Source organism: Amblyraja radiata, chromosome 18 (assembly GCF_010909765.2).
Source record: "Amblyraja radiata isolate CabotCenter1 chromosome 18, sAmbRad1.1.pri, whole genome shotgun sequence".
NCBI classification, from domain to species: Eukaryota; Metazoa; Chordata; class Chondrichthyes; order Rajiformes; family Rajidae; genus Amblyraja; species Amblyraja radiata.
Genome location: NC_045973.1, coordinates 11,278,967 through 11,304,888, shown reverse-complemented (window position 1 = coordinate 11,304,888; position 25,922 = coordinate 11,278,967). Strand labels below are relative to the sequence as shown.

Sequence of the window (25,922 nt, the reverse complement as noted above, 5' to 3'; positions counted from 1 at the left end):
TATACTCATGAATGCACCACCCCCTTAATCAGAATCTCAATCATTTCTCAAATAACTACTGCGGTCAGCAAAGAAGACACAGCTCGTCTGGATTTGGATTCAGATTCTGGTCATTTTAGTGAATGGATAATGCTTTTTCTTTATCTCAATGCACCAACAAGTTCATTGAAAACTACAATTTACTTAAGTCATAGTTTGCAAATGTTTTAATACATCTGCCATGAGTGTTAATGTGATCTTCAATTACAAGACATATAAAATGTCTGGCAATGCCCATTGAGAAAATCATTTCATTACTAAGTAAAAAATCACACTAAAATTGGACGAGCTGTCTATCGTCAAAATGGCACATCTATATTTTTGTTAACATTTGAACAACCAATTTTCTGAAATTTTAGAATTCTGATTGCTGAATTTTCAAGTCACGAATCAACCTTTCTTTAAGTGTTTTTAGTACATTCTCAGTTCAGTCATCAAACAATCTTGAGGAATGTGAAAGCTCTTTAATGTAATCAAGGAAATCATTAAAATCTCACTAGGTGATTGTATTGGCCCTCACTGAAAGAATTCATCAATTTCTGCTTAAACTATCACACCTTCCATCAATGGATAAATGTGAAATACAACTGATCCCAAATGGGAGGGAGGTATTTATAGGGTTCATATGGGTACTGTATATGCATGGGTTCAGCAGATTTCCCTATTATGGGGAAAGATTCTGCATAGTTAATTATACCTCTTATATTTATTTGGGTTTATATTGTGTATATTATTGTTTATTATACTCGGTTTATTCAGCATCTCAAATAATAGTTAAGCTGGCTAATGTATATTGTACTATAGAATTTACTAATTTCATGTATATCTGAACATAATCAAATGATAGAATTCCAGAAACATCAAACTATTTATTATTCCACTGAGTAGGTTTTTTTTGAAAAACATTTTTTAATCACAATAAAACCAAGTTATGTCATAGGCATTTAGAGTGAAACAGCTCAGATTGTCCCCAATTATTGTAACCTGATATTTAAACACATCTGAAGATTTGATCACTTAACCATACTGTATGATTCAATGCACCAGTTTGATTTTTGTGATTTGTCTGCTCAATTATATGTTCTTTTTTGGCACCTTTAGATTTATTTCCCACCATTATTTGTTTGACCATCACAATGTCACCACCCACTTTTCAATTCAAAACTTAAGTAGTAAATTGGATGGGTAATAAAAGGTCTCCAGTATATTTTAAAATGTATTTTCATAACCTTTATTTTTTTCAACTTTGTGACAGGGTTCCAACATGCCAAATAAAGAACTATAGTTTTCAGTATGAAAGATTACCTTTCATTTTCACATTAACAAAAAGAAAATGATGAATTTAATTGCACTAACTTATGGGACAGAGTTGTATCATTTCAGAATATTACACTGTTGGTTAGCAGGTTGCACACCCCAATTAAATAAAACACATTGATATCAAGGCTGTTGTCCCATGTATGGGGCAATTAGTAGAATGCTGATCCAAAACGCTTGTCCAGTCAAGTATTTGTATTCCAATGCCAGTGACAGGCTCACAAAATTATCTATATTTTGGCCGCATTTACCTGCTATTTGTAGGTAATTTTTGGATGTCATTTGTTGCATAACAGTTTGGCAGCTGATGTAGTTTTAGTTGCATTTCACCAACATTGCCAGTTTCTCTGCTATTTGAAAGGAATATAGGAACAGGATTAGGCCATCTAGCCTCAAGCCCATCCCGCCATCCATTTAAACTAATATTTAGCAAAAGAAACGTATGTCACTTTAAAAGTGATTTTTTTTTTCTCTTCATCTCATATGATGTTCAATAGTTTCTTGGATATGCCCTTCTTTCAACAACATACACATTTTTACTCATCATTGTCAATCTTGATGAGACTTAGTCCTTCAGCTTCTGTTCCTCTTAAGTACCTTTTACTGCAATTGATTGTAACTCTTACCAAAACACCCAAAATAGGTTAAACGAGATCCATTAATTTGATTTTTCACTGTGAAGAGAAAAACTACCCTTCTGCTTAATAAATTTATTTTCAAGTAAAAACAGTGGAAATGTACAAGAGAAAAAGAGCTACCATCTTGAATCAATCAAATGATGAGAACAGCATAACTTACTAATTTGTTAACTTTGTATGACAATAACTACAGCTAACACTACTAGACATTTATATTCTGCTAGAGAAAGAAATGTAAAATTGACATTTGTTTTTCAAAGACAGTTTGTAAAATGCACATTAAGATATGAAATTGCAAAAAGTAATGTTTAACGGTCAAAACATTTTCTTCAGTATATTACAATGCAGAGAAACAAGCTAAGAAAATATCAAAAAGAAAATACAATCATACAAAGTTCTTAAATTGTAGTGGGAAGGGTGAAAAGTGTCACTGAAATAATGATTTGTACAATTTTTACACTCCAGTTGCCTTGTTTTCTTCTGGATATTATTAATAATTCTCTGCCCTGTGTAAAGGGCAGCACAACTAGCGCACAAATATTAAATTCATTTATTGTAAAACACTCTGAGATTGGGAAAAGTGCTTATTGGTGTTTGAATTCCCTGATCAATACTTTTTTTTTAAGCAATCAGTAAAATTTGTATCAAACTGGAGCCACCGTGAAGACAACGCGAGAGATGCTAATATAAAGTGGCCTCCATGAATTCGTATTCCAGAGAAATTGGCTTGTCTTCAAAACACTTGACTCAGCGTCTCGTACTTCTTCAATGTAAACAGAAACCAGTGCAGTTGACTGTTCTGTGACAAAGATTAATCCGCCAAACGCCTGCACATACATTATTATTATGAGTTCCCCCTCAGCGGATTTGTTTTTTTGTTTAAGTTAAGAAAAACAAAGGCGGTGGCTTTTTACTCTTCGAGATGTCCTTTTAAATAACGCAGTAAGCTTCCCTAGGCGTCTGTGTGCTTTGAAAACAAGGGAAGTGGGTTCTGAAGCAAATCCTCAGCTCTTTGTTGAAGATAAAGCACAAGATCGGGTTGACTCCCGCCTGGGCAAATGTCATCCAGACTGCGGCGGTCAGGTACACCTGAGGGATGGTACTGGCTTTGACAAAGACCCTCAGGTAACATGCGACTATATATGGCGACCACAACAGCAGGAAGAGCACGGTTATGATGTAGAACATCCTGCCTATTCTCTTTTCCATTTTGAACTCATCCAAGACGAGCAGTCTCTTGTTCTGGTTATGCGTGGTCTGCCTGATCCCCACTAGGGTGGGCGGCGTGGGACCTCTGCCGAAGCCCGCGATCCAGTTGGCGGCCGCTTGGCCCGTCGCTCCCGGCCCGTGAAACGTCCAGTTTTGGCTGATGGCCGGGATCAACTGCGCCGGCTTCATCTTGCGATGGTCGTAGACGAAGAAGATGAGCTTGACGTAGACCATGTGTGTGGCGGCGATGATGACCGCCAGCATCAGCATGAAGCCCAGGGTGTCGTTGGCCTTCACGTAGCGGTGCTCGAAGATGCACTGCTCTTCCCCGCGAATGAACTTGTAAGTGCCCACATCGAAAACTGGCGGGAAGGCCATGGCCACGGAGAGAGTCCACACCATGCAGATGACCGCCACGCAAGTCCACACCGTCATTCGCTTGGAGTAGAAGCGGTGGTGGGCGATGGCCATGTAGCGGGTGATGCTAATGCAGAACATCATGAAGGCGGCGTGGAAGCAGAAGAGGACGGCGGCGAAGGCGATGATCTTGCAGCTGAGCAGACTGTAGGTCCACGCCGAGCCGCTGCTGATGGAGATCATGACGAACGGGAAACAGAGCAGCGAGCGCACGATGTCGGCCAGGCACAGATCGAGCAGAAAGTAATACGGAGCCCGGTGCAGGCTCGGCTCTTTGAAGAGCAGGAAGGAGAGCAGCAGGTTGCCGGTCAGGCTGATGCAGATGATCAAACCCAGGGAAGCCAGCTTGACGGCCGACGCGGTGATGGCGTAATTCTGAAGAGAGCTGTTGGTCTCTTCGAGCTCGCTGGCGTTCGCCATCGAGACGAGCATGAGACGGGAGAAGGGGAAGGAGGGAGGAGGAGGAGGAGGAGGAGGAGGGGAAGGGGGGGGGGAGGTTGGGGGGTGACAGCCTCGATCCTCACCCTCAGCACCTCAGCGTCTCCATTTCCATCGGAAAGGGCAGACCCCGCAGACCACAAAGTTCTTTTTAATCCTCATTGTGTAACAACAGTCGTTGCGGCGATGAAGGGGTGGGAGGTGGGAGCGGGAAGGAGGGGTGAGGGGGAGAGGCGGCCGTCACAATGTTTTTTTTTTGGTGTGTGTGTGTATGTGGATGGGTGGTGGAGGGGGGGGAGGGAGGGAGGGAGCGGGGGGAGTCAGGGAGAGCTTTTTCTCTTTTTTTTTTGTTTCTCATCCACCCTGAAGACCAATCATTTCTGAAACAAGAACAGGAGACATTGGATGAAGTCTCACAGTCGATGCCTCGGGTCTCCTGTTTCCACCCCCCTCCCCTCCCCTCCCCTTCTGTCCAGCAGCCGCCGCCGTCGCCTCAAAGGACGTTGTCAAACGAACCCGCAACACAGACAAACACAATCCCCAGGCCAGGTAAAAATACTAATAAATAAAAATACCTCGTCTTCTCCAGCCGTGGCAGGGAGCTGAACTTCCGGTGAGTGCTAACAGAAAATGTCTTTAGGGTTAAAGTGAGCCTGCGCAGACGATGACAGCTCTTTTTTTTCCTCCAGCCCTCTTTAAAAAAAAAATGTATATATTTTTTTCCAAAAAATCTCAATCCTTTTGTTTTGAGCTGGTTAAATCCATCTGGCCAGCACGGTTCACCGAGCTTTCTCTTGCATGAAGAGAAGAGGAAAACAATCCAGTCCTTCCTCTCCAACTGCGCAAGTTCCCTGCTGCACTGTGCGAGGATTTCATCCCCCACCTTCTCCTCCCTCCCTCCCCTGACTCCCCCCAGGCAAAGCAGGCTCGCTGTTCCGTGCTGCCTCCTGTCCACTGTCGTACCCCTAATGTGACTCGCTCTAGCCCGCATACATCAGCACTAAGAGAGACAGACCCCTGTGGTCTCCTACATTTGGATTTTGTTTCGGGTGAGGAGGGGGGGACTGTAAATGTAAAACCATTCCTGCATTATTGCAGAGCTCGTTATATGTTAGTTCCAATACAATTTGTTTGTGTTGTTGATGATGATATCATTATAACCCCAGTGGATTCGATTTTCTGGACTCGCTATACAGTAAATCACAATCACCCATGCGTGAATTATACAGATGGGAGAGTGTGCCGTTACATTTTGTTCTGTGCTGCATCATTTCTATAGTAAAGCATAGTAATCACTAGCACACAAACACAGCAGCGAACGTTCACTGTTCGGGTGACAATGATGGCTTAATTGCAGTTACCACACTGCTTGTATTCCACTGGGAAGGGTGTGTGTGTGTGGGGGGGGGTGAATTTCGACTTGAATTAAGAAACAAAATCATTGCCCATCTTTTCTTATGTTCAATCCTTGGCACGGTGCTCTTTTTTTTAGTACAAAGAATCATTCAACAAAGGATCCATTTTACATTTAAAGAAAGATACAAAGATGCTGGAGTAACTCGGCGGGGTCAGGCAGCATCCCTAGAAAACATGGATAGGCGATGTTTCCGATCGGAACCCTTCTTTATATCCGAAAACGTCGCCTATCCATGTTCTCGAGCGATGCTGCTTGACCCGCTGAGTTACTCCAGCATTCTGCGTCGATCTTTAGTGTAAATCAGCATCTGCAGTTCCTTGTTAATCCATTTTTTTGTTAGGATTTGCAGCCGACACCCAAAGAGCAACGGGAATATATGAATAGGACTATGGCAGGCGAATACGAATAATCTGTTAGCTCTGACACAAACAATTGGACAAAATCAGCCTATTCAATGCCAGTTTGCAAACAGCTGTGACTCTGCTCTGCTTGAGGTCTCTCGTCATGTAGTTAATACACATACACCCCCTATAGACTATTTCGCTGTAGCTCTAATACATTCGCGAGGTGGGCTTCACGGAATGCCAAAATATTTCCAGCCGACATGCTTGGAAGATAATCCCGTGTTTTACAGTTTTGAAATATTTCATCTATCAGGCTCTGGTGTTACTAAACATACATGTTGATGATTGCCGGTGAGTGTGTAACATACTAAAAAAAAGGAAAATAGAGTAACATGCCAGGCAGCATATGTGGTGTGAGGAACAGAGTCATTCAGTTTAGTTTAGAGATACAGCATGGAAACAGACCCTTCGGCCCACCGAGCCCACGCCAACCATCGATCACCCGTAAAAGGTTTCGGCCCGAAACGTCGCCTATTTCCTTCGCTCCATAGATGCTGCTGCACCCGCAGAGTTTCCCCAGCAATTTTGTGTACCACCCGTTAATACTAGTTCCATGTTATCCCGTTTTCTCATCCACTCGCCTCCACACTCGGGCTAATTTGCAGAAAGCAATTAACCTGCAAACTCCCACGTCTTTGGGATGTGGTAGGAAGCCAGAGCACCCGGAGGAAACCCACGCGGTCACAGGAAGAACGTGCGAACTCCACAAAAACGGCATCCGAGGTCAGGATTGAAGCCAGGTCTTTGGCTCTTTGAGAGCCAATGAATGTTCATGGGAGCCGGACGAACGGTCATGGGCTGAAAGACTATCAAAGCGGAATATTTCTACCTCAAAGTACTAATCTGCACCTCTTAAATTAAAACCTTTAGCTATATCGTTTTTTGCATTTAAAATAGAGTGGAGGGGAGACACAGTTTTGAGGGTAAAGTGCACCAATGCAGACACTATGATTGAGAGTAACAAAATATTGACATTGTGCATGACGGTCAAGTGTTTACCATAGTTTTAAATCTTGGCCAAGGATACAAGCAGTGAGGTGAAGGTTTTTTTGTAAATCAGAGTTTAATTGCGTATGGTAGAAATATCAGTTGTCCAAAGAAAAATTGGATGGTAGGTTAACTAGTTACTGCATAAGACCCCCACCATAACTGAGTGGTAAGTTAATCAAAAATATGTACTAAAGGCAGAATAATTTCTGGAGTATTGCAAAGCAGAGGAATGAGACTGACACGGTTGTTATCCAGAGACTAAAAGGGGCCAATGCCTTCCTTTTATGCCATAATGATTCCATGATTCTGTGAAAATCAGCTTATATGCATACTTATTATTGTGGATTATGTAGCCATTTTGTCCCATCGTGTCTACGCCAGCTCTCAGCATTGTAATCACATCAGTGATTAATTTTTCGAAAAAGGATGGGTGCCGTTTTGGGTCGGGAGCCTTCTTCAGACTGAAAATAGCGGGGAGGGAACTGGAGATAAGTAAAGGCCAGATTAAAGCATGGCTGGCAACTGATGACAACGGAAGGGTGGAGCTCATAATGGAGTATCACGAAGGGATACATGGATGCGAACATGTACAGCCACAGACATCCTTTTTTAGAGCAACTGTTCACATCCTTTGTTATCACCTCTTCCCCAGCAAACAATGGGCCATTATGGCCTCCACCCTTCCTTGGTCATCTGTTGCCCGCCCTGCTTTGTTCTAGCCTTTTCCTACCTCCAGTTCCCTCTCCTCTACTTACAGTTTGAAGAAGGGTCCCGACCCAAAACATCACCCATCCTTTTTCTCCTGAGATGCTGCCTGACCCGCTGAGTTACCCCAGCACTTTGTGTCTATCTTTGCGATTTACCTTCACAGTGGGTCATTTAGATTAGATTAGATTAGATAGCCTTTATTGTCATTCAGACCGAAGTCTGAACGAAATTGAAGCAGTCATACATACAATACAATACAATATAAAACAACAATAAACACATATTAACATCCACCACAGTGAGTCCACCCAACATCTCCTCACTGTGATGGAGGCAAAAGTCTTAGGTCTCCAGTCTCTTCCCTCCTCTTATCCCTCTGTGCTGAGGCGATACCCCCCGGGCGATGTTTTTAAGTAGCCAATTAACCTAGTATCACATCCTTGAGATGTGAGAGGAATCCAGAGCATCCAGAGGATGCCTGGGTAGTCACAGGGAGAGTGTGCGAATTTCACCCAGCTAACATTTGAGGCCACTCAGAGAAACTCAGCGGGAGCAGCAGCATCTATGGAGCGAAGGAAATAGGCAACGTTTCGGGCCGAAACCCTTCTTCAGACTCCCAAAGGCAATGCAGCACACTGAAGCCATAATAAAGCAGTACTGCGAGTTCTGCATGTCTCCCCAAATTGTATTAACATAAACTAGTTGTTAACTAAAAGAACTATAGATTATGCAACGTTTTAATAATGAGCCATGTTCGCAATTTATGTTGGAATGCTAGTCCAAAAGTGTATTTATTTGGAACTGTCTTACACAGAAAATTGGGTATATCTTCCCATTAGAAATGTCCATTTCCTGCCAACTGCCCCCTCTGATATATATTATAATAGTATTATAATTAAATTTTAATATAATTTAATCGATATATTATATAATTTGTGATATTATTCACTGACTCTTGAGTGCACAAACTCCAAAAGGAATCATGTTTATATGAAATGATCATCTGTAAATTGGAGTTGATCCAGGTCTTCACTCCCTTTCCTGCTGTTGTTGCAGTTACTGAAAATTCAGTTAAAATTAGGTCAAATTCAGTAAAATACTGAATGCACCTAAGATAGATAAAAAAAGGTTGAAGTAGCTCAGAGTGTCAGGCAGCATCTCTGGAGACCATGGATAGGTAACGTTTTGGGTCGGGAGAAGTGTCTGAAGAAGGGTCCTGACCCGAAACATCACCTATCTATATTTTTCAGAGATGCTGCCTGACCCGCTGAGTCACTCCAGCATATTGTGTCTATCATTGGTATAAAGCAACGTCTGCAGTTCCTGTTTATTTTTTAATATACCTGCATGGTTTCAGATGGTTGCATGACACAGATTTAATGTAGACACCAGATCAAAGTGAACTGAAGCCAATTGCAAAGTGAGACCGAGAATATTCATGTAATCAGTTCCTAGAAATCCTATTCCTCTCCGTTGTTATCTTGTGCCAATCCATGAAAGAATTAATCCAGAACCTGCACTGATTTTCCATGAAGCAAGGTGCATTCTGGACACACTTTCCTGTTTGCACCCAAGAAAAAAACGATATAATTACTCAGGAAATTAAATCATGATATCAAAAACTACTCACGTTCACAAATTATAGGTGAAGGATTAGGCCATTTGGCCCATCGACTCTACTCTGCCATTCAATTATGGCTGATCCCTGCCTCCTAATCACATTCTGCCTTCTCCCCATAATCCTTGACACCCTTTCTAATCAAGAATTTGTCTATCTGTGCCTTAAAACTATCCACTAACTTGACCCCCACAGCCCTTTGTGGCAATGAGTTCCACAGATTAACTAACTTTAAGATATGTTCCCACTTTGTCTTGTTATTTTCTATGCTGGCTTTTAAGGCTTTCCGTGACTTTTATTGATCCCATCTACCGTCTCAATGGGCTGCCTCTTGTGCAATATACTGTTGTTAAGTTTTGCATTATAATAACTTTTGCAATATACAATCAAAATGGAAACATTTGCTCCCGAGGAAAGCTTTCTCTTCAGCTATGGAATTTAATTGGGATCTACTATACTTTTGTGCGTAGCTTGATATGATCGGGTTAATCTTATTAATAGCAAAACCTTTTTTATATTTATGGATAATTAATTATCCCTAGTAGGTATTAGGAATATGCTTATTGACAGTGAAGGTGGTTTTCATTTATGCAAAGCAAATATAGTGCCAGATAGTAAACTATTGAAAATTATTATTTCATTTGGTTTATTTTGGAATCAATAGTAATAAGCCTTACATTTCTGAACTTAATGTGCCCACATTTAAATGGAAAATAAAATGTTGGTTATACATCATAGCAATTTCAACTTTTGGGATAATTAAAACAGGCATGATTTGGCGAAGACAATTCTGGATAGTTATGTTTCCTTGGTGATCTGTCCTCAACCCTTTAGAAGCACAATATAAATATCCATTTACTATTTCATCTATTCCCGTATCAGTAATATTGCATGACATGTCAACATGTGATGATTTGCAAAGACAGGAAGGAGTTAACTCCATCTAGATGTAGTGTTTCATTATGTGGTGATGTTAAACATTCTCTAGAGTATAATTCACTCATCCTTTTCATTAGCTGCTAAGGACCCACTGTGAAAATGTATTATAAATATGGATTCTTACTCATGTTGAAAGCACATAGAGGCCATCTAATAGGATTTGCTCTGCACATACATGTTTTTTATAATCTATGTACAGGAATATACACCCCTTATGTTTTTTATTTTTTTTGAGGAGCTTGTCGATAAAGAAAGAATTCATAATAAACCATTAGTTTGCAATAAATATACACTGTGTCAAGAATAAAACACCCATGGAAAAAGGCTCATAACCAGAAATCTGATGACTGAGGACATTAAAGATAAGATCAGACACGACAAATAAACAAGTTTATTATGTTGTTATAAAGAGCTGTTCAGATAGAGAGGATTTTAGAACTCAGAAAAACAAAATTTTATAAAAGTGAGAAATGGAACACAAGAATAAACTGGTTTACAGACATAAAAAAGCATTGTACGCCTTTCTGTAGCTGTGTTAGAAGAGACGACTGTAAATAAATATGGGATTGCCACTAGCAGTGAAAGGAAAAATTATAAGGGAGGATAAGGAAATGCCAGGAAGGTCTGAAGAAGAGTCTCAACCCAAAATGTCACATATTCCTTTTCTCCAGAGATGCTGCCTGACCCGCTTAGTTACTCCAGCATTTGGCATCTATACAAAGAAATGGCACTTCACCCTGTCTTCATGGTAAAGGATATAAAATACATTCAGTTAACAGTGTACCATAGATTTAGTGAGAAAGAGGAACATAAAGACGCCTAGACTGGCAAAGAGAGTACTGAAGAAATCAGTGGCATCTCCAGGACCTAGTGTACTACGTCTGAGCCCTTAACTCCAAGAAGACCAAGGAGCTCATTGTAGACTTCAGAAAGTCTAGGCACGCACACACCCATCCACATTAACGGGACGGAGGTGGAACGTGTTTCCAACTTCAGGTTTCTGGGGGTCAACATCTCCGATGACCTCTCTTGGACTTCTCCCCTCCATTGAGTCTGTCCAAAGCAAGCGATGTCTGCGAAGGGCGCTCAGCATCGTCAAGGACTGCTCTCACCCCAACCACAGACTGTTTACCCTCCTACCATCCGGGAGGCGCTACAGGTCTCTCCGTTGCTGGACCAGCAGGTCCAGGAACAACTTCTTCCCTGCAGCTGTTACATTACTCAACACTGTACCTCGGTGATTGCCAACCACCCCCCCCCCCCCCCCCCCCCCGACACTCCTTCCACCAAGAAAAAAATAATTGCACTACTATGACTATCGTAAATATATTTATTTATTGCTCATATTCTATGTCGCTCTTCTAGGGAGATGTTAACTGCATTTTGTTGTCTCTGTACTGTACACTGCACAATGACAATAAAGTTTGAATCTGAATCTGAGGATTGTGTGTAGAAATATTGAATGTGTTGGTTTTATCTTCCCAAATTTTTTGCGTTTTAGAACGAATCTTAAGAACTGGAACCAGGCAACCCAAAAAAAAAAAAATGAGAGAAAGAGAAACTTATAAACAGTGCGATTGTTGTCAGTAGTAAGGAAAATTATAATTTTTACTAAATGTATCTAAACTAAAAACATAATTCGGTATTACAGATTAAAGTTTATTGAGATTGTAAATAGCAAGATGGACAATGAGAACCAGTCCATGAAATGCTTTTGGATTTTTAAAAATATATTTATTTATGGTGCCCTACAAGGGGAAATACACTTAGATTCTCAAAATGTTATCTCCAGAGATGTCTTTTCTCCAGAGATGCTGCCCGTCCCGCTGAGTTACTCCAGCATTTTGTGTCTATCTTTGGCCATAGGATAAGCAGAGGTAAAAAATTATGGACAGTGATGGAAGGGAGGCTGAACAGGAGATCGCAGTAGTTGAGTATGGAGGTATGTGGAGTAGCAAATAGTAAGTGTCCATGTTTTAAGGTTCAATAACTGATTTCAATGGTTAAAATAAAATGTTCTTCCTGAAGCAATATTCAGGAAAAGAGCATCAGTGGCAAAAGGATTATGGTACGAATAGTTTAAAGATATTTTAATGTATTAAAGATATATATTATATACATTAAAGATTAGTTTTGCTTCATTGGATATATTGATGCTGGTTTACCAGGGTAAGACACAAAATGCCAGAGTAATCAGCCACAGAGCATCTCTGGAGGATAGGTGATATTTTGGGTTGGGACCCTTCTTCACACCCTTCTTTCCTAATCAATAGGAATTGTTGACGGACTGGTGATTCATCCAAGGTCCTGGGGGTAACAGACAAGGATGGAGAAATGGGCATGTAACTAACCCAGATTGGCCCACCCATGATCAAATGCCATATACTTGCTTCTTATGTGACATACAATGCTTTTATACTTAAGAAAATTAGATTAAATGATATTATTCACATCACAATGCAAAGCTAACTAATTTCCATAATAATGCCTAATTGACTGGTTTTAGAAACTAATTGTGTGCCCCGTGTTTAACAGAATTTATCTTTGCTAAATGCTAATAAAGATTCTGAAAGAATCAACAGTTTAAGTTGCTCTGTGAGTGTTAATGAACATTCAAGATACTTAATTATAAATACTGCTGCTGAAGCTGTCAGCTATGTGAAGAAATCTTGCAATAAAAGGTGCCAGTAGTGATATTCATAGTAGTAATATGGCTTTATGAACCATATTGACCTTTGCAACTTTGTCTTGAGCCAAAAATTATTTCTTCTGTTCATTCTGCATGGTTGTCACCTTTTTGCCCTTTTGATCACTTATTAAATACTTAGGTAATTTTATCATTTTAGGGTAGTGGATATATGGAATGAGGAAGTTGTTGAGGCAAGTACGATAACAACATTCAATAGTCATGTGGGCAGGTACATGGGTAGGAACGGTTTGGAATGATATGAGCTAAATGCAGGGAAATTAAAGGGCATTTTGGTCGGCATGGACGAGATAGGCTAAACTAAACTAAACTAGATGTCTGTTTTCTATTCACTATTCAATTTTGTTTCTAACTTTGCTTGAATTTGCTATCTGATCAGGTATAGGGCATGGATCCAGCATCCCATGGAGTTGAGAGAAGACTAGATGCAGGTTAGTAAAATACAGTTCCAGTGTAGGAAAATATATTCAGTGTTATCCAGTGGGAGTGTAGATGTCAAAGGTGCTTCAATCCATCATGGAATAGTGGTTCAGGAGACTATAACTAACTGGAGATCCATTGATAGCAGGAACGGCTGCTGTCTTGCATCAGTGACTATGGTACAATGGGCTGCAGCTAAGGTCACGTTTGCACCCACTGTTGATAAAGGGAATAACGTTTAATGCAGGATAAAATCCATTAAGATTAAAGATAATCTGAGGGTCTCCAGTGAGGTAGATAGTATAGAGGTGTGAAGGAACAAAAGGAGCTCCCTGTTGTAGAACAGTGAACCCAACATTATAGATGCAGCCCTGAGAGCATGCCGTAGATTAAATGATCTAGCTAGTGCAATCCGTATCCTTGAAGCAGTGAAGGATAAAGCCGGACCTCACAAAGAGATCTATCCCGTTATCATGTATCTATACTCTGTGAATGGCTTGATTGTCCACTGACTGGTTAGCATGCTAACTAAGCTTTTCACTCTACCTCGATACATGCAACAATAAACTAAACTAAACTGTACTCTTTTATTTTGTGTATTTCTTTGCCATTGTTACACATTCCCAAATCCCTCCTATTGTCTCATATATTCACCATCTTAACACACCACCTTATTTATTTCTGCTTTGTTAAACTGGAGAATGATGACATTGAATTGCCTGAGTAAACAGATTCTTGCCTTTCGTAGTTTGATTCATTCCCCCAGTCGCAAAAGAGCAGTGAAATGAGACCTACGAACCATAAGTTACTGAGGGTATTGGAAATATGCTGAACATGACACTGAAATATATTGTGCTGAAAATGCTCTGTCAAACAGACAGAATTTGTACAGAGCAAAAAAGAGCTGATGTTTCAAGATGAGCCCGTTCTGTGGTAAATTTATAGGCAACTGCAAAGTGGATTGGGTGAAACAGTGGCGCAGCGGTAGTGCCTTACGGGTTCGATTCTGGCTACAGGTGCTGTCTGTATGGAGTTTGTACGTTCTTAGCATTTGACAGCACTGGGCCTGTACTCGCTAGAGTTTATAAGAATGAGTGGGGTCCTCATCGAAATGTACAGAATAGTGAAAGGCTTGAAGAGTGGATGTGGAGAGGATGTTTCCACCAGTGGGAGAGTCTAGGACTAGAGGTCATAGCCTCAGAATTAAAGGACGTTCTTTTAGGAAGGAGATGAGGAGGAATTTATTTAGTTAGTGGGTGGTGAATCTGTGGAATTCTTTGCCACAGAAGGCTGTGGAGGCCGTCAGTGTATATTTTTAAGGTAATGATAGGTAGATTCTTGATTCGTACAGGTGTCAGGGGTTATGGGGAGAAGGCAGGAGAATGGGGTGAGGAGGGAGAGATAGATCAGCCATGATTGAATGGTGGCATAGACTTGATTCAAGATTCAAGAGACATTTATTGTCACAAGCACCAATTGGTACAGTGACATTTGGGGTCACCATACAGCCATACGAATAAAAACAGAACAAAACATGATAGTATTTTAACATAAACATCCCTTGCACAGCGGAATCAAAGTTTCCCACAGTGAGGGAAGGCCCAAAGTTGCCGAATGGTGCCGAATAGCCTAATTCTGCTCCAATCACTTATGATCTGGTGAAGTCACTCTTGACTCTTGCTTGCTTGAACTGGGCACTAAGGTAGCGCTCCCCTGGCCCAGGGTGCAGCCAATAGGCGCTCAGTCCGGAGTGTGACGTAATTGTAGGTGACGTCAGCGGCGGCGGGCAGGAGGCGGCGCGCATGCGCTGTGCGCTCCCGCCGCTGATCGGCAGCGACGCTGTTGTCGGTGAGAATGGCGGTGCCCGCCAGCCCCGAGAGCGGCGACACCGCGGTCCACGAGCTGCTGGGGGGAGACGAGGAGACGGACGCTATTCACCTCGACCAGGGACGCATCGAGGAGATCAACAACCACGACAAGTCCGGAGTCCCCCTCAACTCGCCCTGGACCTTCTGGCTGGATAGGTGAGGGGAGGGGGGAGAGAAGTGGGGGAGGGGGGAGTGTGAGGGGTGGGGGGAGTGTGAGGGGTGGGGGAGGGGGGAGAAGTGAGGGAGGGGGGAGAGAAGTGGGGGAGGGGGGAGAGAAGTGGGGGAGGGGGGGGTGGAGGGGGGGAGAAGAGAGGGGAGGGAGGGGGAGTGTGAGGGAGGGGAGGAGTTTGAGGCAGGGGGGAGAAGTGAGGGAGGGGGAGTGTGAGGGAGGGGAGGAGTTTGAGGCAGGGGGAAGAAGTGAGAGAGGGGGGAGAAGTGAGGGAGGGGGAGTGTGAGGGAGGGGGGGAGAAGTGAGGGAGGGGGGGGGAGAAGTGAGGGAGGGGGGAGAAGTGAGGGAGGGGGAGTGTGAGGGAGGGGGGGAGAAGTGAGGGAGTTGGGGAGGGGAGGGAGGGGGAGAGGAGGGAGGGGAGTGTGAGGGAGGGGAGGAGAAGTGAGGGAGTTGAGGGAGGGGGGGATGTGAGGGAGGGAGGGGGGAGAGGTGAGGGGAGGGGGAGGAGAAGTGAGGGGAGTGTGAGGGGGGGAGTGGAGGGAGAGGGGGAGTGTGAGGAGAAGTGAGGGAGTGTGAGGGAGGGAGTGTGAGGGGAGGGGGGAGAGGGAGGGAGGGGGGAGGGGGGGAAGTGTGAGGGAGGGGGGGAGTGTGAGGGAGGGGGGAGTGTGAGGGAGGGGGGGTGAAGTGAGGGAGGGGGGGAGAAGTGAGGGAGGGGAGGAGAAGTGAGGGAGGGGAGGAGAAGTGAGGGAGTTTGAGGGAGGGGGGAGTGTGAGGGGGGGGGAGAAGTGAGGGAGTTTGAGGGAGGGGGGGAGAAGTGAGGGAGGGGGGGAGAAGTGAGGGAGGGGGGAGTGTGAGGGAGACAGTGTGAGGGAGGGGGGAGAAGTGAAGGAGGGGGGAGTGTGAGGGAGACAGTGTGAGGGAGGGGGGAAGAAGAGGGAGGTGGGAGTGTGAGGGAGGGGGGGAGAGGTAGGGGGGGGGAGTGGATACATGCAGGAGGTGGGGGGGAGAAGTGAGGGAGGTGGGTTGGGGAGTGTGAGGGAGGGGGGAGCGTGAAGGAGGGGGGGAGAAGTGAGGGAGACGGGAGTGTGAGGGAGGGGGGGAGAAGTGAGGGAGTGGCGTGAGAGGGAGGGGGGGGATGAGGAGAGGGTGAGCAGGCGTGAGGGATTGGGATGAGTGGGCGAGGGATGGAGGGGGTGGGAGGGAGGGGAGAAGTGAGGGAAGGAGTAGTGGCAGGGGGAGGGAGGAAGGTGAAGGAAGGAGGGGGTGAGGAGGGAGGCCGGCAGCCCCCGGGCTGTAAACAACAGGGGTGAAGGAACACCGGCCCCCACTACACACAGGTAGCATCACTGGAAAATATGGATAGGTGACGCTTCGGGTCAGGACCCTTATTCAGACTGGGTGGGGGAGGGAGCAGAGGTAGGATGACAAAGTCTGGCAAAGTGATAGAAGGGGGTTGATCGGCAGACAGTTGCACAAGGGCCTGAGATGAAAAGACTAAAGGCGTGAGATAAGGACAGATGAGATGCTAATTGCAAAGCCAGTGGAAGGAATATAGATTGAAGGGGAGAAATAATTGCAAGTCCAGCAGGCAAGCGGTGGAGAAGGAGGAGGGGGGTTTTGGTAAATTTATTAAATTTGGAAAATTCAATGTTCATACTGTAGAAACAAAGAACTGCAGATGCTGAGTTATGCCAAACATAGACAAAAACTGCTGGAGTAACAGCAGGTCAGGATAGATGACATTTTGGGTCAGGACCCTTCTGTCTATCAATGTACATACCGTTGGGTTGTAAGCTATCCAAATGGAATATATGGGGCTGTTCCTCCAGTTTTTTGTGCATTGCCTCACTCTGGCAATGGAAGAGGCTTTGGACTGAAAAGTTAGTGTAGCAATAGGTAGAGGAGTTAAAATAGTTAGCAACCAGGAGATCCAATAGGCCTTGGTAGATTGAATGCAAGTGTTCGGCAAAGCGGTTGCTGAGTCTGGGTTTGGCCTGATTTAAAGGAGGCCGTATCGGGAACACTGGATGCGGTAGATGAGGGTAGAGGATGTGTACATGAACCTCTGGGAGGAGTGCTGAGGTTACTGGATGGAGGAGAGGGAGGAAGTATTGGGACAGATATTGCATCTCCTGCTGTTGTTAGGGGAAGTACCTGGTGAGGGGGTGGTTTGGGTGGAAAGGGATGAATGAATCAAGGAGCAATGGTCTCTAGGGAAGGCATGAAGAGGGGATGAGAAGATGATACTTGTGGTGGGATCTCATTGGAGGTGGCGGAAATGTCGGAGGATGATATGTTGGATGTGGAAGCTGGTGGGACGAAAGGTGAATATCCTTTTCTGTTAGTTTCTATTAATTGGATACACTAGTTCCTAGGATCTCAGGCTAAAGGCATGATACAAGAAACTGCAGATATGGAATCTTGGGTAAACAATTTGCTGGAGGAACTCTGTGTTTTTTTCTACGGATGTACAGAAACTTAATTATTTCTTCTATGTAAAGCACTTAGGTTTCAACGCGAGTTGATTTAAACGTGCTATATAAATAAAATGTACTTACTTACGTACAGTGAGTGAAGGGAAATGGGCAATGGTATCTGAAGAAGGGTGCCAACTTGAAACACGGTCTATATATTTTCCGTCTGCAGATGCTGTCTGGTCTGCTAAGTTCATCCAGCTGGTTTTTTTCCTCAAGTTAAACATTCATTGCAGCACAGTCTTTAATTATCTGTTAAAGTCTTGACGACTTGAAAGTTTGCTACTGAATCGGCTACCATCCATCTATAAGAAAGGCTATGACGTTCTGTTTTTGAAATTGCCATAGGCTCTTTAGAAAATTTTAAAGCACTTAAAGCGTTTTTAATAGCACAGTTCAAATAGATGTGAGCTCATATGCAAAGTCCAAAGATGACATGTAAGCACAACAAGTTATTACAAATCGGTAGTGCTGCTGCAAGTAAGAATTTCATTGTTCCAATTCAGAACATATGACAAAAAAACTCTTGACTGTTGAAGCAAAAGGGAGTAATAGAAACCTTGTTTTGACTGCATGGAAACAGTCAAATGTACTCTATGTAATTTGAAATGAAGGCTTTGACTGCTATTTCTTCCATTTAATGCACTTTTAAATACAGATTTCGTCTTATTGTTGAAAAATATTTTTGTATTTGCGAAAATTAATTGAAAGGTTCATTCATTTAATTTCTGGATGAAAGAATTGTCAAATGAGGAAATATTGAGCTGATTGGTACCATCATGATTAGAATTTTTTTAAAGATACTATTGAAAATGTAAGATTGAGGAGACTTAAGATGGATGCTGAGAGGATCTTTTCCATCGGGAGAATCTGTTGGGGGATAGAGGGAGGAGGAATTAGGTGTCATGTATCTAAGACAAAGGAGGAGGAACTTCTCTTTGTGAAAGGGTGTAAATGTTAGGAATTCTCCTGCAACGAACTGCGAACAGTACAAATCATTGCAGACTAAGGCAGAGCAGGCTTAAGCAAAGATCTTATAGCGGAGCAAACGTGTAGTACGCTCATGGGCGGATTCATGGGTGATTATATGACCCATTTTAGCAACCAGCCCCCGCCATCTTGCTTCCGGCCAAAGATCGGATCTTTGTTTCCGCAGCGGGGAGAAGGAGTGTGCGGCCCGGGGAGAGGGAGTGTGGGGCCCGGGGAGAGGGGGTGTGCGGCCCGGGGCAGCGGGGAGAGGGAGTGTGCGGCCTGGGGCAGCGGGGAGAGGGAGTGTACGGCCCGGGGCAGCGGGAGAGGGAGTGTGGGGCCCGGGGATAAGGCCTAGTGTGTGAAGTTGCGGGGAGGTTTACAATGTTTCTTATTTAATGTCCCTTGTCTAGTCTGAAATAAACTTCATCATTGGATCAGAAGAAATATAATTGTGTGTGTTATATGATTATATACATTTATATCACATTCATGTATGCGTGTTTATAAACATTTTATTCTTTAACAAGAATTAACAGAATTATGAACTAAGAATTATGAATCTAACCCTATATCACGCACAAAAACTTCCCCCGCAATGTCAATTACCCTGCGAGTCGGGTCGGCTCCGGTTACTACAAAATCAACTCAAACACTGCTTGTGAGCCATTTAAAAAGAAATGATTTAAAAAACATTAAAAAAGACAATTACCAGTGTCAAATTTTATTAATGACAAGAAGTATGAACTGACAGAATTATAAATCTAACCCTATATCACACACTCAAACTGTTGCCCCGCAACATTGATTACACTGCGAGTCGGGTTGGGTCAGGTAGGCTCCGGTTACTAAAATGGGCGGGGAAAAATGCCCAGGATCCCCTCCGTAGCGTACTACACGTCAGCCCATTGCATTTCGCAGGAGTAGCCTATCTTGCTCCGCTATAAGATCTTTGGGCTTAAGGCCATAGGACCTTCTATTACTGATGTCCGTGTGTATGTTTTGATTGTATTGAAGTGGGAAAGTTTTTGTGATTGGATTCTCATTCCAAACCCACCCCCACCTGCATCTTTTTAATCAGGTCACACATTCAAACTGCTGGAGGCACATGACTGAGCAATTCAGGGCATGATTGAGAGAGAGAGAGAGAGAGTGTGCTGCACTAGTTTCTTTGGAAGATGCATGAAACCAGATTCCCAACAGACTCCTTATTTGATTTGAGGATAACCTGGGAAATTTTTGTTTTGATAAACCTTTAGCCTATAGTTTTGAACAGCCACATTGTTATTTTGTAAGCAAAATTGAAGCCTACAAGAGGGAATGGTTACCGTAGCATTGAAATGAAATTGACTTCAAGATAATGACAAATTCCCGGTAACGATTTTTCCAAGTTGGAAGAAAGTGTACAAGACTAGGTACTGTTTAAGAAGGAACTACAGATGCGGGAAAATCGAAGGTAGACAAAAATGATGGAGAAACTCAGCAGGTGAGGCAGCAGGGTATTGGTGTAAAAAACTGAATAATAGTCTTGTTCCTCAAAATCTCTCCAGTATAGTAAAAAGACACATATGTATTTGAGAAAATGCTGGAGGAACACAATGGTTCAGATAGTTATATATGCTGATTTTTAAGTATTGGAAAGATGTAGTATTTAAGCTTGGCTGTATACTGATAAAGCATATTGTCTCTGAGTCAGACTGATGTTTATATTAAACCCAGTCAACTTTGAATTGAATGTTCCCTCAGTATCATCACACCAAATAGAGAGGAGAGATTCAAGAGAGTTTATTGTCAAGTGTCCAAGATAGGACAATGAAATTCTTGCTTTGCTTCAGTACAACAGAATATAGTAGGCATAAATAAATACAGAACAGATCAGAGTATATATCTATCTATATTACTAAAAGTAAGACCTTGACTGCTTTTGATTCACTGCGATGTGATTTCCGAGAGAACGCCACCACTTACGGCCGTCGTTTGTGGCCACCTCGCTCAGAGCCCCCCTCCGCTGGAATGGACCAGAGGATTTTTCCCATCGATGAAAAATCAGAGAGATATTAATGTTTTTAAAAATGTTACCATTCTCTGCTGCCCCTGCTGGTGGGAGGGGGGAGGGACTATAAAACCCGGACGTGGTGTGCCTCACTCAGTCTCTGCAAGATGGCCTTTTAAAGCAGGCGGGAACCTCAGACCTCAGAAGTGAGGGGTTGAAAATGTCTGTAAAAACTCCAGCCAGTTTTTTAGAACATGATCGGGTATACCATCAGGACCATGCGCATTTCCGAGGGTTCACCCCTCCCAAGGATTTTCTGACGTCGACCTCTGTAACCGTGACTGACATACCATCACAGCGAATGGGGGCTCGAGAAGGCACATCAGTGTTCTCCCTATCAAAGTGTGCGTACAACGCATTGAGCTCGTCAGGGAGTGATATTTCACTGACATGTGAGCTGCCTCTTGATTTCGCCTTGTAGGAGATGATTGCATTCAGGCCCCGCCACAGCTGTCGAACATCCGTCTCATCCTCCAGCTTGGAGCATAAGTCCCTTTTGGCCTTTTTGATGACCTTACTAAGGTCGTATCTGGACTTCTTGTAGTCCTCGGTACCTTCAGACATGAATGCCCGGTGTCTGGTCATCAGAAGGGTGCGGATCTCATAGGCAGTTTCAGCGCCGAATGTGAAGGTTCTGCGGCAGACGTTCTCCAAACTAAACTTTTCTCCATTTAGAAACATGAATGACAAGTTTACTTGATGAATATTATATAAATAGAACAAATGTTGACTTTGCTGGGTACAATATTGGTTCAACAAACAATGTTGATATAAAGGACATGCAGCATTCTTTGTGTAGTTTAGTTAGATCCAATCAAGTCAACTTTATTTGTCACATACACATACAAGATGTACAGTGAAATGAAAGTGGCAATGCTTGTGGCACTGTGCAAAACAACAGGACAAAACAGAACCAGTATTTACATTAAAAAAGGAAGACACAACAGTATCTATGCCCTGGTGAGATCAGAGTTTACAGTCCTGATGGCCTGTGGATAGAAACTCCATCCTCTCTGTTTTCGCAGCATGACAGCGGAGGCGCTTGCCTGACCGTAGCAGCTGGAACTGTCCGTTGCTGGGGTGGTAGGGTCCTTCATGATCTTGCTGGCTCTGGATCTGCACCTCCTAATGTATAGGTTCTGCAGGGGGGGTAGCGTAGATCCTGTGCTGCGTTCGGCCAAACGCACTACTCTCTGCAGAGTCTTCCTGTCCTGGGCAGAGCTGTTGCCAAACCAGATAGAGATGTTTCCGGTTAGGATACTTTCTACAGCACCAGAGTAGAAGGATTGAAGGATTCTCAGAGAGACACTGAATTTCCTCAGCTGCCTGAGGTGGTAAGGCGCTGCCTTGCCTTTCTCACCAGTGCGGCAGTGTGTGTTGTCCATGTCAGATCCTCTGTGATGTGGACTCCCAGGTATTTAAAGCTGCTCACCCTATCCACGGTAGTCCCATTAATCCCCAGTGGCGTGTACGTCCTCGGTTGTTGTGCCTGTTTAAAGTCCACAAACAGCTGCTTAGTTTTTGTGACATTCAAGAGGAGGCTGTTATTTTGACACCAGAGTGCCAGGTCAGCCACCTCCTCCAGGTAGGCCTTCTCATCGTTATCGGAGATCAGCCGCACCACCACTTGTCACCTGCAAACTTAATGATGGAGTTGGAGCTGAACCTGGCCACACAGTCATGTGTGAACAGGGAGCACAGTAGGGGGCTGAGGACGCACCCTGGGGGGATCCTGTGTTCAGGGTGAGGGGGTTGGGGGTATGTCTACCCATCTTGACCGCCTGGGGCCTGGCGGTCAGAAAGTCCAGGACCCAGGCACACGGGAGTGGTCAGCCCCAGTTCCAGCAGCTTATCAGCAAGTCTTTTGGGGGCTATAATGTTGAAAGCTGAACTGAAATCAATGAACAGCAGCCTCACATAGCCCCTCTTCTGGCTGTTAAGGTGAGAGAGAGTGATGTGCAAAACCTGGGAGACCGCATCATCCGTGGATCTGTTTGGACGGTATGCGAATTGCAGCAGATCCATGGTGCAAGGGAGGAAGGCGCAGATGTAGTCCTTGATCAGCCTCTCGAAGCATTTCATGACCACTGAGGTGAGGGCCACCGGTCGGTAGTCATTCAAGCAGGCTGGAGAGGCATTCTTAGGCACTGGTACAATAGTGGATCTCTTGAAGCAGGTAAGGACCATGGACTTGGCTAGGGAAAGGTTGAATATTGTGGTGAATACTGGAGCTAGCTGATTAGCACAAGACTTTAGTACTCTCCCAGATATACCATCTGGGCCTACAGCTTTCCTCATGTTCACACGCGTCAGAGCCCCCCTCTAGTCAAGTCAAGAGAGTTTATTGTCATGTGTCCCAGATAGGACAATGAAATTCTTGCTTGCTGCAGCACAACAGAGTATTGTAAGCATAAATACGGAACAGTTCAGTGTGTCTATATAGAGAGACCATATATATACACACATAAATAAAAAGATGAAGTGCAATAGGCTGTTATAGTTCAGAGTTTGTTTGATGGCGAGTTTAATAGCCTGATGGCTGTGGGGAAGAAGCTGTTCCTGAACCTGGATGTACCAGTTTTCAGGCTCCTGTACCTTCTACCTGATGGCAGTGGAGAGATGAGTGTGTGGCCAGAATTGTGTGGGTCCTTGATGATGTTGGCAGCCTTTTTGAGGCAGCGACTGCAATAGATCCTTTCGATGGTGGGGAGGTCAGAGCCGATGAAGTGGTCACCACTTTCTGCATCCTTTTCCGCTCTTGGACGCTCAAGTTGCCGAACCAAGCCACGATGCAACCAGTCAGTATGCTCACGACTGTCCACCTGTAGAAGTTCGAGAGAGTTCTCTTTGACATACCGACTCTCCGAAATCTTCTCAGGAAGTAGAGGCGCTGATGTGCTTTCTTTATAATTGCATCAGTGTGCTGGTACCAGGAAAGATATTCGGAAATATGCACGCCCAGGAATTTGAAGTTCTTGACCCTTTCCACCATTGTTCCGTTGATATAAATGGGATTGTGGGTCCCTATCCTACACTTTCCAAAGTCCACAATCAGTTCCTTGGTTTTGCTGGTGTTGAGAGCCAGGTTATTGTGCTGGCACGATTTGGTCCATTTTTGATCTCACTTCTATACTCTGACTCGTCACCATCAGTGATTCGTCCCACAACAGTGGTGTTGTTGGCGAACTTGATTATGGAGTTCGCACTATGTCCAGCTACACAGTCATGAGTATAGAGTGAGTACAGCAGGGGGCTGAGCATGCAGCCTTGAGGTGCTCCCGTGCTGATTGTTATCGAGGATGACACATTTCTACCAATACGCACTGTAGTTTGTGGATGAGGAAGTCGAGGATCCAATTGCAGAGGGATGCGCAGAGATCCAGTTCTGAGAGTTTGGTAACCAGCTTGGAGGAGATGATGTTGTTAAACGCCGAGCTGTAGTCAATGAATAACAGCCTGACATATGAGTTTCTGTTGTCCAAGTGGTCCAGAGCGGAATGGAGAGCCAGTGAGATCGTATCCACTGTTGATCTGTTGTGGCAGTAAACGAACTGCAGTGGGTCGAGGTTCTTCTCGAGGTATGAGTTGATTTGCGCCATAATCAACCTCTCAAAGTACTTCATCACCACAGTCGTTAGTGCCACTTGTCTATAGTCATTGAGGCTCGTCAACTTGCTCTTCTTGGGCACCGGTATTATTGATGCCCTTTTAAAGCAGGTGCGAACCTCAGACCTCAGAAGTGAGAGGTTGAAAATGTCCGTAAAAACTCCAGGCAGTTGGTCCGCACGTGTTTTTAGAACACGGCCGGGTATACCATCCAGTCCAGGCGATTTCCGAGGGTTCACCCCCCTGAAGAATCTTCTGACGTCGGCCTCTGTGACTGACTGAAATACCATCACGGGGGCTCGGGAAGGCACATCAGTGTTCTCCCTATCAAAGCGTGCGTAAAACGCATTGAGCTCGTCGGGGAGTAATGCTTCGCTATCAATTGAGCTGCGTCCTGATTTCGCCTATTGGGAGGTAATGGCATTCAAGCCCTGTCACAGTTGCCGAACATCCGTCTCATCCTCCAGCTTGAGTTGAGTGAAATTATAAATAATTCTCTTCTGTTGAGCTGCTGGCAAAATGTCGCTACGGGCAGGCGCCATCTTATCTGTATCTGTCGTGGTTGGACACCGTGAATGTGTGCACATCCCCAGCCGTGTGCCTCACTCCAGCCTCGCTAGCCAGCGTGCTGACGGTGTTGTTGTTAGCCGGCGAGCTAGGGGTGTTATTGCCCACCTCAAATCGTGCATGAAAGGAGTTCAGGTCATCAACCATAAAATGTGTGGTATCCTTGCAATTTATTTTGATACCCATAAATCTGGAATTTAATAATTGGTAACAGTTTCTTGACTTTCTTCATGCTATTGATCTGGTTGGACGATTCGATTGTTTATTCATCTCACCATTAGATTTTCGTCTTTGGCTTGGGCGGAATTTCCAATGGGGCAGGAATTGGGAAATTGCATGCAACATTTCCCAATTCTATATTTACTTTACAATTTCCTAACAATTTTATTTACCATATCCAAGAATGGATGTAAACAGGCAGAAATCAGCATGAATGTTCTGAGCTCCTTGGAATGTACCAACCCTGCACCATAGATCCTTTTGTTCAAATATAAAATAATAATGTTTCATGTCATCTATCATGCATAGTAGACACAGCATGTTGAAGAATAACTATTTACACTGCCAATGCTCCATGCATTTATTTTGTTCAAAAATCATCATAAAATCTAATGTTATTTGTTGCTGTGCCCAGATACCCCAGGTATTTTGAACCTGCAGACATTTTGCAAGGTTTAAAATAATTGTGAAAAGAGTTAAGGGAAACCCAGAAAATAATAGTAATCCGCTTCCATGCTTGACAGATAATTCCGTCAGTACACTACAACGTTAGGTGCACTACAGACCTCATCTCTTGTACCACGCACATTTATCACAGACATTTGGACAATATGGACAAATGGAGCTAATTTATTGTCTGTTCCTGAAGAATCAATGCAATGAATCAAGAATCTTCTATGCCCGATTTGCATTTGTCAGCTGTAGTTCAGCTATCAGTGGTTACTGCAGGTATTTA

At 43.8% G+C, this 25,922-nt stretch overlaps 2 protein-coding genes across 2 annotated transcripts in view; one reads left to right on the top strand and one right to left on the bottom strand.

Moving 5' to 3' along the window:
* Window positions 1-1,244: 1,244 nt before the first annotated feature.
* On the bottom strand, window positions 1,245-18,892 carry gpr27 (G protein-coupled receptor 27). Its single transcript, XM_033036712.1, has 3 exons — window positions 18,878-18,892; window positions 4,634-4,823; window positions 1,245-4,438 (listed from the first exon to the last, which is right to left on the bottom strand). The coding sequence occupies exon 3, from the start codon at window positions 4,050-4,052 to the stop codon at window positions 2,925-2,927; it is 1,128 nt and encodes a 375-aa protein (XP_032892603.1). The 5' UTR covers window positions 4,053-4,438; window positions 4,634-4,823; window positions 18,878-18,892; the 3' UTR covers window positions 1,245-2,924.
* Window positions 15,057-25,922, top strand: part of eif4e3 (eukaryotic translation initiation factor 4E family member 3) — a 54,528-nt gene continuing 43,662 nt past the window's right edge. Inside the window, exon 1 of the mRNA XM_033036713.1 lies at window positions 15,057-15,285. Coding sequence (XP_032892604.1) covers window positions 15,116-15,285 — 170 coding nt within the window. The 5' untranslated portion in view covers window positions 15,057-15,115. The remainder of the gene's footprint in view (window positions 15,286-25,922) is intronic.